Source organism: Xenopus laevis, chromosome 3S (genome assembly GCF_017654675.1).
Source record: "Xenopus laevis strain J_2021 chromosome 3S, Xenopus_laevis_v10.1, whole genome shotgun sequence".
Classification (NCBI taxonomy): domain Eukaryota; kingdom Metazoa; phylum Chordata; class Amphibia; order Anura; family Pipidae; genus Xenopus; species Xenopus laevis.
Window position 1 is genome coordinate 37322446 of NC_054376.1, and position 14732 is coordinate 37337177.

A 14732-nucleotide genomic window follows, 5' to 3' on the forward strand; every position below is an offset into this window, starting at 1 on the left:
ATTCCATTCTTGCTCAGGAATGTGCACTTGGGTGAGGAACCATTGACATTTCCAGCCTACGTTCTGAAAGAAAAGTTTAGTACTGAGCAGCTATGAGCGTCTTTGAATAGTCCGGTTCTCAGATTTTATTTTATGTAGGCTACTTGCATAATATCATCTGTTTGTGAAAGATATGGCATTGTGGCTTAGAGGTGATAAACTGGTTGCCATGTTGTGTGCTGGAGATGGACCACTAGCCATCAATTAAAGATTATGTAGTGTTTTGCTTATGAGAACATATATTCATTTAAATGAGAGTATTGGTTGTGGGGGTGCATAGGGTCATTAAATGAGATAAGTTACATTTTAGTATGTTATAGAAGGGCTAATTCTACATGCCTTTTTAATTGGCCTTGATTTTTTCTTGGTTCTTTCCAGCTTTTGTACAGGGGTAATCACCATGTAAATGTACCTGGGCCGGTGCAGTTTTCTGCTGATAGGAGCACCGGCCTGGGGTTTCAGATAAGTCAATAAAATCATTTGGGGATGCCTAACATTTGGCACCCCCAAGTGCAGGATGACTTTCCTTCTCCTTTAAACCAATTTGTGACTCACCAGGCTGATTCTGATATTTAATATGGGTCCCAGTACATTATGTATGGAAGACAATACTGATGTGCGGGTTGACCCAGAACCCACAGTGACTAATGGGCTGACCAACAGTTGGGCAGTTTTGGGTTGAGATTTGTCCAACCATTGCGGGTTAGGGTTAGGTGCGGGTCAGAATGGGGAAGTACCCTGCTCCACTGCTGCCAAAGATTCTTTGTCTTAGGAACCAGAAAAGTACACAGAATTAGTGTTTAAAACTGGCCCTGCAATAGCAACATTTTGCAGGTTAGGGTCAAGTGCAGGTTGAGTTTTTCCTGGCCCGCATATCACTAGTTCAGGAGTGTTCCAGGAGTGTTCTACTGTCTAAAAAACATCAGGAGTATTTACAATCCTGTATGTGCTTGTATGTGCTGCATCTTCCAGTTAAAACTACAAATGCATAATTATATCTCGTCATTTCATACTTTGGAATATGATTGGGCTTGTTCTAATAGAAGCAAGTAAGCCTATAGATCCATCAGGACTGCTTGGCAATTTGCTTGTACATTAAACCTATTTAAATCAGCCATGTTTTCTCTAGTTTGGGTAAGAACGACCTATAAGTAAATCCCAGGAAAGACATTGTCTCTGACATGTGGTCATGTCACATGAAACTTAATTACAACATTAAAGCTCAGCACCAATGCCAATCCCTTTTGAATCCATAGCTAACATCCTGTCTCTGTGCTTGGTTAATAGTGTAGAAGAGTTTATTTAAACCAGTGATCCCCAACCAGTGTCTCATTGCTCACCAACCTCTTGGATGTTGCTCCCAGTTTCCTCAAAGCAGGTGCTTATTTCTTAATTCCTGCTTTGGAGGCATAAAAACCAGGTATACTGACAAAGAGTCTCCTGTAGGCTGGCAGTCCACATAGGGGCTATCAATGGCAATTACTTTGCACCACCCAGGAACATTTTTCATGCTTGTGTTGCTCTCCAACTCTTTTTACATCTGACTGTGGCTCATAGCTAAAAAAGGCTGAGGTCTCCCAATCTAAGAAAAGCCAAATATTATAAAAGGAGCCCAAATTCAAAAATATATGAGGTCGGAAGGAATCCAAATGATATATAACAATAGTAATGATCAGTTATTTCCTATGTATAGCAATTTTCTTGGCCATACCTAGGAATTATTACATGTTTTTAATAACTCGGCTTATATCAATCTTAAAAATGTTAGTGTTCTTCCTTTCAATGTATATTGCCTGTCTTTCCATCACTCTTCTGTTAACTGTTACCGTTTGCACAAAATCAGCAGAAGTTGATGTAGGAAAAATAACTCCCTGATTCTGTGTAATGAGTTTCACTCACTTCCCATAATCCTTAAACTTTTAGCTGCCGAGCAGATTGAAGCTTCTATAATTACAATGCGGTACCTGTTCTGTTCTGATGGGGGGGGTTCATCTCCAGAGTAACATGTTAATCCACTCGCTGCCTGAGGTCTCTCCCCCTGTGTTTATCCCATTATGCAGAAGAGCGTGGGCCTGTGAGATAAAGCTAGGAAATGCTGCAACACATTGGAGGGGGGAGTGAGAAAGCGATTTGGGGAGCTACCAAAGCAGGTGGACTAAGGGGGAAATGTTTTCCATTTGGTGTCCTATTAACATCTTATTAATATCCACACTGCACAAGTTTCGGGAGTCGTTCCACCCCACTAGTGTCTAGCTAACGCCAAGCTTGGCTAGCATGAAATGTGAAGTTCCGTTTAGATAAGTGTCTAGGCTATAATATAATAATATTTTAATGGAATAAATTAGAAACTTGAGGATTTCAAGAAATGATCCAACATAAAATTGGTTTATGCAAACTAGCCGTATATCATTTATGCAAATACACTTATAATGAATGTGCTTCTTGGTGAACGGTGGCTACTCCTTTGGGGTCCTGTATGCAAGGTTGCAAATCTCATAGGCAAATGGGAAATCTTTGTATGAAGGCATGAAACTCTCTCTACATCGAGCATAGTGAGCAAGTCAGGTACATAACGTTGCAGTTACATAGCCCCATTAAGACTACACAAATCTGTAACTGATTTATGGCAATCATGCCTAGACTGCATGGACATGGCATTGACTATAACTTATTATTTCGTTACATGTAAACTTCAGATTCTATCAGCTTTAAGGAAATGATTTATCAAAATCCGCATTTTTATACATTAATAAAAAGGCAGAGCAAACTAGAATCCATGATTTGACCTTATTTATTTAATAATTAAAAAGTTAGATGGGCCCCTGATCATCCCTAAACTGTAGCCTAGGGGAGCCTGTCCATTACTCTTCCCCAGTGATGTTGTATATACATTGGCAGCCTGAGCCAAATGCCTTCAAAACACATCAGTTAATAGTGCTACTCCAGCAGAATTCTGCACTTAAATCCATTTCTCAAAAGAGCAAACAGATTTTTTAATATTCAATTTTGAAATCTGACATGGGGCTAGACATTTTGTCATTTTCCGAGCTGCCCCTGGTCATGTGACTTGTGTCTGCACTTTAGGAGAAAAATGCTTTCTGGCAGGCTGCTGTTTTTCCTTCTCAATGTAACTGAAGGAGTCTCAGTGGGACATGGGTTTTTACTATTGAGTGTTGTTCTTAGATCTACCAGGCAGCTGTTATCTTGTGTTAGGAAGCTGTTATCTGGTTACCTTCCCATTGTTCTTTTGTTTGGTAGCTGTGGGGGAAAAGGGAGGGGGTGATATCACTCCAACTTGCAGTAAAGAGTGATTGAAGTTTATCAGAGCACAAGTCACATGACTTGGGGCAGCTGGGAAATTGACAATATGTCTAGCCCCATGTCAGATTTCAAAATTGAATATAAAAAAATCTGTTTGCTCTTTTGAGAAATGGATTTCAGTGCAGAATATTAACTGATTCATTTTGAATTTTTTTTTTTCCCATTACAGTATCCCTTTAAGTTTATATAAGACCCCTGTTTGTTATAAATTGTTGTGAAGTATACCTTTACATGTACTGGACTAAGCTAATTTGATTTGAATACTACTTTATGCAGGAGGTGTTAACTATAGAGCCCAGCAGTTGTCTTAAACTGCAATCCCCAATGGTACTGGGTGAAATGCCATCATAGAACTGCACTTTACCTATGTTTCATGTAGCTGGCAAATTATTGAGTGTCTTCAGACAGTTGTGCTATTCGGGAACCCCTGTAACTATAGGATCATCCTGTGTTCCCCTTATTTCCATAGGTATTCACTGTGATAACCCGTGCAACCAAGGATACTGGGGTCCAAATTGCTCTATGACCTGCCACTGTGATAACGGAGGGTCTTGTTCACCGGAGGACGGAAGCTGCGAGTGTGCTCCGGGATATCGTGGAGCACTGTGCCAGAGAAGTAAGTATAAATTGGCAAAAGCATAAACCCACTTGCATTCAATTATTCATACACAAAGGCAAAATGAGGTATCATGGGGCAACAATTATTTTCCACCTATTTAAGAGGGAGAAAAGTCACACAGCATGCCTGCTTTCAGTAAAGAAAAATACAAACCTCCTAGCTAAACCAGTCACTGTCATTTTCTTCAAAAATCAGTGTAATGATATGCAAAGTGAACTAACAACATGCAGAGTGCTATAATTTCATTCAGATTGATACCATTCCATGCAGCGCAACATAAAGCCAGGCAGGGTTTCATTGTAATATTTATGAGTAATCCAATTCGTACTTCACCGTAGTTACAATAAAGTTCAGGATCTGTAGAAAACTGCAGCTTCTGTGGGATGGAAATGTTCCCCTTTTTTTTCTTGCCTATTGTTAAAGAAAAATGATTTCATACCATACTTGTTTCAAACCCAATCTTGTTCCAATTCCAATGAAACTAATTATTTTGCATTACTTTGCTCTGTGCCGGATATGCAACCTCCCTTGAATAGCTGATTTGATGTCCAGATTGTTGCTTAGTTCTCCCTAAACCACAACCATTACATACTTACATACAATCTGCACATATTCCTCCCTCCTTTCCTTACTGCTGCTTGTTTATTAATAATTCACTGCAAAAAGCATTGTTTGTCTCAGTGACTCCCCTTTTACAAGCGGTAAATATATTGGTGTCTCTGTGCCTCTCTGGCCCTTGGGGCAACATTCCTGATGTCCCTCAATAAAAATGTCCTCCTACGTTCAGTGTAGATCTCCCAAGCTCTGTCCTTCCGGAGTCCCTGTGCTTCTCATCCTACCTTTGTTATTCAGTACCAATTTTTCTTCACAGGCCCCCCTTCAAAAAAATTGGCCAGATCCCCCCAAATTTTTTTAAAAATTGCTTGCCAGGGTTTTGTGTCTAAGGGGGGGGGCCCGGCCATGCTTCACTTACTTGATTACTCGGGCCCCCCTGCTTTCAGCGTGCTGCACAGCAGCTCTGTGCACTGAAGCTTTTCTTCTATTAAGATTTCCTGTACCCTCATGGTCCTTTAAGAATAAGTCCTGGTAAATCTGCATTGGGATTGGATGCCCTTATCCAATACCTGTAAAGCTTTACCGGGACTTAAAGGACCATGAGGATACAGGAAATCTTAATAGAAGAAAAGCTGACAGTTGACAGAGCTGCTGCGCAGCACGCTGAAAGCAAGGGGGCCCGGCTAACCAAGTAATTGAAGCATGGCTAGGCCCCCCCTTAAACACAAAACCCTGGCAAGCAATTTTGCCAGGGTTTTGTGTTTAAGGGGGGGCCTAGCCATGCTTCAATTACTTGGTTAGCCGGGCCCCCTTGCTTTCAGCGTGCTGCGCAGCAGTTCTGTCAACTGTCAGCTTTTCTTCTATTAAGATTTCCTGTACCCTCATGGTCCTTTAAGTCCCGGTAAAGCTTTACAGGTATTGGATAAGGGCATCCAATCCCAATGCAGATTTACCAGGACTTATTCTTAAAGGACCATGAGGGTACAGGAAATCTTAATAGAAGAAAAGCTTCAGTGCACAGAGCTGCTGTGCAGCACGCTGAAAGCAGGGGGGCCCGGGTAATCAAGTAAGTGAAGCATGGCCGGGCCCCCCCCCTTAGACACAAAACCCTGGCAAGCAATTTTTTAAAAAATTTGGGGGGATCTGGCCAATTTTTTTTACTTGCAGGGGGGCCCCTGATTACCAATGGTTCTTTATAACTTGTGGGGGGGGGGGCTAGGCCTTTTTTTACTTTTCAGGTGGGCTCTGCCACCAATGTTTTTTTTAAAAAAAAACTTTTATGAGGGGCCCTGGCACCAATGTTTTTTTTTAACTTATAGGGGGGCCCTGATCACCAATTATTTTTTTTAACTTGTAGGAGGGCCCTGACCACCAATTTTTAAAAAAATGATGGGGGGGCCTGGCACCACAGTGTTTTTTAACTTATAAGGGGGTCTGACCATCAATAGCTTTTTATAACTTGTGTGGGGGGGTGGTTAAATTTTTTAGCACTGATGTCTATGTGGTCTTTTAACTGTGGTGTGGAGTGGGTGGGATCTGGGGTAGGGCTTGGGGGCCGGGGTGGGCGGGGCGCAGGGGGCCCTAAAAATGTTGTTGTACGGCACCCCATGATTTCTAATGGCGGCCCTGAATGTAGCAGAAGCCAGCTGATTAATGGACTGTTTTTTGCTGCATTATTTTAAGAGGCAGACCCAGAGAACAAAAAGGAATGAGCAAATACTGTTTTCAGTAGCAATTACATTTACAAATAATGTAATAAGATGTAACAAATATAGATTGGACAGTTGCTTATAGTTACATTTTTATTTCTTCAGGCAAAATTTTATTTTTGGGTTGATGTCCCCTTTAACACTTGTTTCTCTATTTGTGGCACAGCCAGTGTCGGACTGGCCCACCGGGATACCAGGAAAAGTCCCGGTGGGCCCAGAAGTCAGTGGGCCCTCATGTAGCTAAACTTTTGGCCTATTTCATGGCCATTCCCTATTTCTATGAGAACTAAGTGGCTTAATAGATGGAATAATAAATTATAGTATATAAAGAAAAGAGACTAGGAGAATAGAAATTGAGTGAGGATCTGAAGAATAATAGTACAGAGAGTGGGCCCCTGGTCTAAGGTTACTTGGTGGGCCCCTGGTCAAAGGTTTTTGGGTGGGCCCCTGGTGTCCCAGTCCGACACTGGGCACAGCTCCCTATGTTGTTGGAATTTGTTGTTGCACAACTCATGTGTGCCTCTTTTCCTTTTAACACATTTCACGTATTTAAGTGCAGTGTGTACTCTTTGTTCCATACAGCACAGATCCAGTGCCCTGACTTGCACAGACAGTTTAATTGAGTTATTTAAATAATTGTAAGTATTAATACACCTTTCTGTCAGAGCAGGGCCTTGCATGCACTTCATTTATTCATTGGATCTGTGTCAGTACAATACTCCTCTGGTATAAAGGTGCACGTTCTATTGTGACCACCAGTCACTGTAGAACATCCAATAATGTAGTGAACAGCACCTGTTAGTAGAGTTAAAAAGCCTTTATTTAAATATGGCTCAGACCAAACATAACGTTTCAAGCCGCTCCCCGGCTTTAAAAAGCAGCTTGAAACGTTGCTATGATTGGTCTGAGCCATATTTAAATAAAGGCTTTTTAACGCTACTAAAAGGTGCTGTTCACTACATTATTGGTCTTGCATGCACTTCAAGCCAAGAACTGGCAAATATCTTGTTGTTAGTGGCTGGTACAAGGTCCCCGAATTCATGACCCTCTAGTGGAAAACCCCCTGTTGGTATCTATTCATTTACTGGCTGCTTTGTGATATTTGGGCTTGTGCACAGACAATATAGGAGCAGATATTGTTTGCAGTGCTCCCGACAGCATGCTGAGCAAAAAACATTTATCTGTAGGGAAAATAGATGGTCGATGTTGCCAAATTGTTTCCAAGTGTGTCCCTTCTTTTAAGAGCACTTCCAGTTTGTTACAGCACAGCATCCCTTGTCCCCCGCAACCTTTTTTTTAAGCACTGTTCTAGTTTTCATTCCCTACAGAATGACTCTCTTACCCTTAGCAGAAGTGCCAGAATATTGTTTTGTTATAACTTTGTGTATCTTTTCTCTCAGCACAACTGCAGATTTTTTGGTTCTTTATGGCACAGTTCCTGAGTATCTGTTCCTTATGACACAGTTCTTGCTTACTACAGAGTTCCCTCACCACTTTGTTTCATTGTAGTTTGTGCTCCTGGATTGTATGGACATCACTGTAGTCAGACGTGCCCCCAGTGTGTTCACTTCAGTGGACCATGTCACCATATCACTGGCCACTGTGACTGCTTGCCAGGATTTTTTAGCCCTCTGTGCAATCAAGGTAAAATTATTTCATGATCTTGTCAATTTTTAATGACATTAAAATTAAAAATTTTATGCATGTAGCTTGTTTTATGCTCAAAAGAGGAATGAGAGTAAGATGGGTTAAATCTGACTCCTACTCATATATTACATATTTTTTAGTAATAGATAGGACAAGTGGGCCAGCATACATTCTCTAAATAACTGAATACTTTCCTTGGTGCTCAGAGTAGTCTAAATTTACTCTAATATTAAGTGATCAAATGTAAATGCATCTTTCTCCCAGGCTTTTCCTGTGTGTTGCTGCCTGCTCAGCTTGCATAAGAATGCGGATAGGACAATCCAATGATTCAGACGATACAGAAAGGAAGCTTTATCACTGCTCCCAGGCATTGCCTCATTACTGAGATCCCTGTTTCCTTAGAAGACAAAATCAAACTAGAGAAAGCTTTTACAGGGGGAGAGAAGTGCTTATCAGATTGATTGGAAGGAGGGGGGGGGGTGCAGATGTCTTGGATACAGAAAGCTGTCACCCTGCTTGCGGATTATGGTGTCTGTATGATTTGACGATCCATGCACAGATAAACTGCTATCACAGTGGCATTTTTGTGATGTTTTCTTTTGGGATTGTGTTTTTTCCAATATAAAATTTTATCCTGCACCTTCTGTGTAATTACCCTGAGAAACATCATCCAGACAAATATATATGTGTGTGTGTAAATATAAAAATAAATATATTTGACACCCAGCTTGTGTGCTTGTACCGCTAAACAGCTGCATAGAAAGAATAGTATAGCGCTGTGGGCCAATCTTCCACCATTCTTTACACACTGCAGTCTGTGGCCGTATGTGAAGTTATAATTCAGAAATAATTGTCATAAATAATCCAAGAACTCATTGTGACCATCTGATTCACTGAGAGGAGGTTGAGAGAGAGAGAGTACCTGCTCCAAATGTGAGATGTGCCTTAACAGTTAGTAGCCCCAAATCAATGTGATTGTCCCATGTCATCACCGTGTTAGACATTTTACATTTACATTATACATTTATTACATTTTATAATGTCATGCAAGCCTGGCAACCCTGCAAAAAAAGGAAATGTAAAGCCTCAAAACAAAGTCATATAAAATTGCTCATTGCTCAATTTATTTATTTATATATTCTGTTTTATACTGCTAATGTAATGAATTTGTAACAACCGTACCAGCTTCAATCGACTGAAATTAATTTCTTGAGAAAATGTACGTTTTTGGTGTTGCTCAGTTTATAACTAGCATGTTACCATCAGATGACTCTTTTCTGATTAGATATCCAATAATAGAATAAATTGCACCTCTTCACCTTTCCTATGACTCTCCTGCCTGGTGGTGCAGATCTCCATAGACGGTCGGCACACGTCAATTAAACTGTAGTCGAATATTTGAAGGGAGGGTGAGAAATATGATACACAGGTGGTTAAAATAAAAGGGGTAAGTGCCCCACCTGCAATAAACATGGTGTCTGTGGGACTCTCTTCAAATATTCTACTTGCGTCTTCTCTGATTAGTTCATTTTCCAAGCAGAGCAGCATAACTAGATATTCCTTTCTTGCTAACTTCCAACCAGCAGGTGGCGCTGTTGTTTCAGTTTCATTATATTCATTTAAAAACTGGTAGTATCTTGAAAACTGGAAGCTCAAGTACTTACTAAAACATGAAAGCAATTTTATATTCATTAGTTTTTTGGTTTAATATATAATATCCTTTAACGATAAATACAAATTTTCATCCAGCAAAAATTCCAGTGAAGATGACCTTTACATATTACTAGAACAGCTCTCTGCATCTATCATTTTTAATGTAAAGCAAGTGAAGAATTACAGAATGAGAGTTGTGCCTTCTGCTTCTTTGCAGTTTGCCCCAGTGGAAGGTTTGGAAAGGGCTGTTCAGAAATCTGCTCCTGCAGCAACAATGCAACCTGTAACCCTGTAGATGGATCATGTCTATGCTACCCAGGTTGGATTGGCATTGACTGTTCGGATGGTGAGTATTATTCAGCTGGAAATAGCCGAGACCTTGATTCATCAACAAAATAGCAAAAACAAAAAAAAAGAAAACGTTAGACTGGCTTGATATTTACAACTTAATAAAATAGCAACTTGTTCATTTCTAATTAATTTTTTACCCATGATTTAACCTTCCAATTGACATTAACTAAAGTTTTCAATGATTTTAAACATATCTATAAATGTAATTGTTATTGAAATCGGCAATTGTTCTCCCCACCGCTTGTTCTGACTACTCATAACATTGAAACTCTGCAGCAGATTTATTTAACACTGAACTGGGGAATTCAGATGGATTCCCTACAGCTTGATCATTTTCTGACAACAAGGAAAGTGTTCCGGCCCGGACGGGCAATCTGTGGGTTCTGGCAAATGCCAGAGGGGCTGCTGTAAGTTACCATAGACAGTCACTATTTATTGGGCTGCTGGGGGGGGGGCTGTGTAGGCTTGTGTGTGTCTGAAATGCCAGGGCCACTTTTTTTTTTTTTTCTTAAATTGTTTTTATTGAAAGTTTGTTTGCAAGCATGTCGTACAACAATGGACCAGATAAGTCCATGTAGTAGTCATCAATGTTAAGAAAATGCAAGCCATATAAGATATGATACATTTGAAGAAAAAAGAAAACAGAAACATAGAACAGAAAAAAGAAAAACAGAAACATAAAACAAAGCTAGCATAACATTACTTTCCATGGATTTGCAGCATGTATATATCAATATTCCGAGGTTGGCCAGGGCCACTTTTAAAGGAATTGTTCAGTATAAAGAGAAAAACTAGGTAAATAGGCTGTGCAAAATAAAAAATGTTTCTAATATAGTTAGTTAGCCAAAAATGTAATGTATAAAGGCTGGAGTGACTGGATGTCTAATATAATAGCCAGAACACTACTTCCTGCTTTTCAGCTCTCTTGGTTTCCAGGCAGTAACCAATCAGTGACTTGAGGGGGGCCACATGGGTAATAACTGTTGATTTCGAATCTGAGCTGAATGCTGAGGATCAATTGCAAACTCACTGAACAGTTATGTCAAATGTGGCCTCCCCTTCAAGCCACTGACTAACTCAGAGTTAGAGAGCTGAAAAGCAGGAAGTAGTGTTCTGGCTATTATGTTACACATCCAGTCACTCCAGCATTTATACATTACATTCTTGGCTAACTAACTATATTAGAAAATTTTTTAATTTTGCACAGCCAATCTATTTACCCAGTTTTTATTTTAATACTGAACTGTTCCTTTAAATCCTAGTCCAGACTTGAAAGTGTTTTAACCAACTGACACATTTATCAAAAAAGAAGTGATATGTGGGTTGACAAAAAGTCAAACTGCACCTGACCTTAACCCGCCCTTTGCCCAACCTGTACACAACCTGAGCCGACGAGCCATCATTCCTTGTATACTCTCGCCCACACAACCAATGGGTGTCCACCTTTGCGTGCGCAACCCCCTTCCCCTACCACAAGCGCACGCATGCATGGACCAGAGCACTGGGGAGCTGTGAATGAGGTTGGACTCAGGTCTGGACTGGGAGTCAAAATAGACCCTGCCATTCCAATTACATAGAGGCCCAAATAGTCCTCAACCAGCCCACTAAATACTGACTGTCTATGGCATCTTACAGCAGCCCCTCTGGTATTTGCCAGAACCCACAGATTGCCAGTCCGGGACTACGATACCATTCCTAACATTTTTCTGCCCTAGGCCAGGACCTTTGTGGCCTCGCCACAAATTCAGGCCTGAAATTAAGTCTTGTCTTGTAAATAATAGCTGACTCCTGCTACATTTCTTTAGTAAGGCAAGCCGTGAGGAGGAAATACAGACGGATACTGCTTTCTGTAGCATTGAAAATATTTAATGTCTATTGGAAAGTTGCTTAGATGTACATTTTCTTTCATATAGATATTGTTCTGCTGCCTCCATGAATGTAGAAATATGAAGTTAGGAGGCGCACACCCAGTAAGTGAGTGTGAGGTGCAAATCCAAAGGAGGCTCCCCAGGTGAGTCTCCAAAATTAGAATAACCAAAAAATCAAACGAAGGATTGCACACTCTGGATCAAAATATTCATTACATCAAAAAGAATATACAAAAATCATACCAAAATAAATGACATTACCCCAATGCGTTTAGACAAAAATGGTCTTCCTCAGGGGCAAAATATAAAAAATCAAAATAAAGGGTTGGCCTCCGTGAATGTGTCAGATATATTTACATGTAGAACTTGAGAAAAATCAACAAAGAAATTGTGTGCATACACAAAATATAAAGATTTATACACTCTTAGGGAAACTGCTCACACCTTGCTGAGCATTATAGGAAAACTATAATTAATGCACATGTAGTAGTTAGAAATATCTGAAATTTTAAATCTCTTACATATGGGCATTACTAATTGTGCTGTGGCTCTTTTGGTGCATTTCACTGCATGACGACAGGAAAACTTACCTATATAAACCTATATTTATGTAGGTGGGTGCTCATTGCAGTTCAACTTGACTCATTAGTGGGGTTTTTAAATGAGTTGAAGAAAGTAGCCCTGTTTGGTGGCAGGTGCACACATCTGTTCATTTTGTACATTTCTTTATTTGTGTTATCCTTAAGTCTCCTTATGTTATTTATTTATATTTTTTTAGAATGCCCCTTTGGCCTTTGGGGTCCAGACTGTACCCACACCTGTAATTGCCACAATGAAGCTGAGTGCAGCGCTTACGATGGAGAATGCAAGTGCACCCCTGGTTGGACTGGATTGTTCTGCACACAGAGTAAGATGGGGCAAGAGCCTCTCTGAACCCCCTTCTCCCCATTCCATTCTAACAGGTTCATCCACCACAAAAACATCTTTGTGTATGTGTGATGGCAATCCAGCTACCATGTTCATTGTTGAGGACATAATCTATTGTTTATGGCACTGGTCACATTATGTTCAGTTGTATGTATTACTTTGTAAAGCATCGCATCTGTACAAAGTGCTTTACAAAACATAAACACATACAAAAATCAGGGCAGGAATTAGGTGTAGGCAGAAGGGGCCCATTTCTAGGAAGCGACAGTAGAGAGGTCAGAGGTGTGAGCTGGGACCCTATGTTTATTGTCCTTCTACATCTAATTACATCCCTGTGCTTAGTTACCGATCTAGAAGCAGCAGGGACAGCGTCAGCAGGAGAAAGAGAGAAAGAAGAAAGGTGCGGAGCAGGGCGAATGAAAGGTGGAACAGAGGTGACAGTTGGGGGTTGGTTTGCTGAACGTTGGAAGGACGGAGGCTGAGGGGAAGTTCCTGAGTGTGGGGGGACTAGGCTCTAACAACGTAAATACAAATACTTTAATACATAACATGGACGGTTTAATACACAAATTGAGGCCCTGTCCTGAAGAGCTTGCAATCCATAAGGAAAAGAGACAAAAGGCGAGGGTGACAGATATATTGATATAATTTAGGAGTGTATGCTATCTTTCAGTGGGAACTGTGCACAGGTCCAATACCTCATGTAACTTATATAATACAAGCATGCACAGTGTCTCATTAGTGTCTCATTAGTACAAGGCATTTTAACACAACACACCACAATGCAGTCTCCCCCCAGTCTGCCTACCTTATGTTAAAGCCACTCCCTCCTGACGCGTTTCACGCTAATGGGCGCTTCATCAGAAACACGTCAGGAGGGAGTGGCTTTAACATAAGGTAGGCAGACTGGGGGGAGACTGCATTGTGGTGTGTTGTGTTAAAATGCCTTGTAAGGCTCCACTAATGTGATTTGTATAGTGGTTAAATTGCATCAATAAATGTGAGACACTGTGCATGCTTGTATTTTATAAGCGACAGATATATTCAGCAGTGTTTTGTAGGTATACAAAATAAATGGTTCTTTCAGATGGGTGATTCCTATGAAGGCAAGGAGATATGTAAACAAAGTGACCTTTTCATTTCCTGATGTCTAAGGGGCAGATTTGCTAAGGTTTGAATGGTACATTTTTTTCTGGTCAAAACTCCCAAATTCGAATTTAAAACCTCCAACTCGAATTTATCAGACCTCGACCCTGGAAACAGTTCTAATTCGACTATTCTCCACCTACAACCTGGCGAGTTCACGTAGACGTCAATGGCAAAGGTTCCTTGAACTATTTGAAGATGTTAATAGTAGTGAGAGCCACATTTTTGCCAAGTTTCACTTTGAAAATAACTCCCCATAGAAAATTGTCTCGTGTCCAAAAAAATGTTGCCTGCCGAGTTTTTTGGATTTTTTTTGGAGGGAAACTCGATTCAAATTCAATTCAATTCGGGACTATTTGATCGAATGTTAGACGTTTGGATTTTGCATAAATAACATACCATTTGAATTGTGAATAAAATCAAATTTATTAGAGTTTCAAAAAATTTGCATTACTTTAAAGTTTGAGCTTTGTTAAACAACCCCCTAAGTGCTTGCAAGCAGCCGTCTGACGACAAGACTCTTTTCCAATAAGGACAGAGCATATCTGCCATACGTAGTGCTTGTCTGTGCTGGCCCAGCAACTTGTCATATGATTGACTGCCCTCTTCTGGTCTATGAGCCACTTTACCCTATGAGCACATACACATATACTGCAATATGTTCATAGTCCAGTTCTCAGATTTGCAAGTTCTGCATTTTATACTTCCACCATGTCTGTGTATTGTTATTTATATAGCTCTACTAGAATATGCAGCATAATACAGCACACAATTACATGAGCAGAGCAAACAAAACACAGCTACATTCAAGTTTAAGTGCCAAGGTCCCTGCCCTATAGAGTTTATAGTCTAAGTGACTATAAAAAGTAGAATAAAAGAAGGAAAAATAGATTTTTT

The 14732-nt window shown here is 40.3% G+C and overlaps 1 protein-coding gene across 3 annotated transcripts in view; it reads left to right on the forward strand.

The window, feature by feature from the left end:
• Positions 1–14732, forward strand: part of megf11.S (multiple EGF-like-domains 11 S homeolog) — a 219190-nt gene that overhangs the window by 182123 nt on the left and 22335 nt on the right. For 2 of the 3 annotated variants that reach the window (XM_041588193.1, XM_041588194.1), the window contains exons 14-17: positions 3830–3976; positions 7753–7887; positions 9761–9889; positions 12541–12669. In XM_041588193.1, coding sequence (XP_041444127.1) covers positions 3830–3976; positions 7753–7887; positions 9761–9889; positions 12541–12669 — 540 coding nt within the window. The remainder of the gene's footprint in view (positions 1–3829; positions 3977–7752; positions 7888–9760; positions 9890–12540; positions 12670–14732) is intronic. The other variant, XM_018255246.2, reaches the window with a different exon arrangement.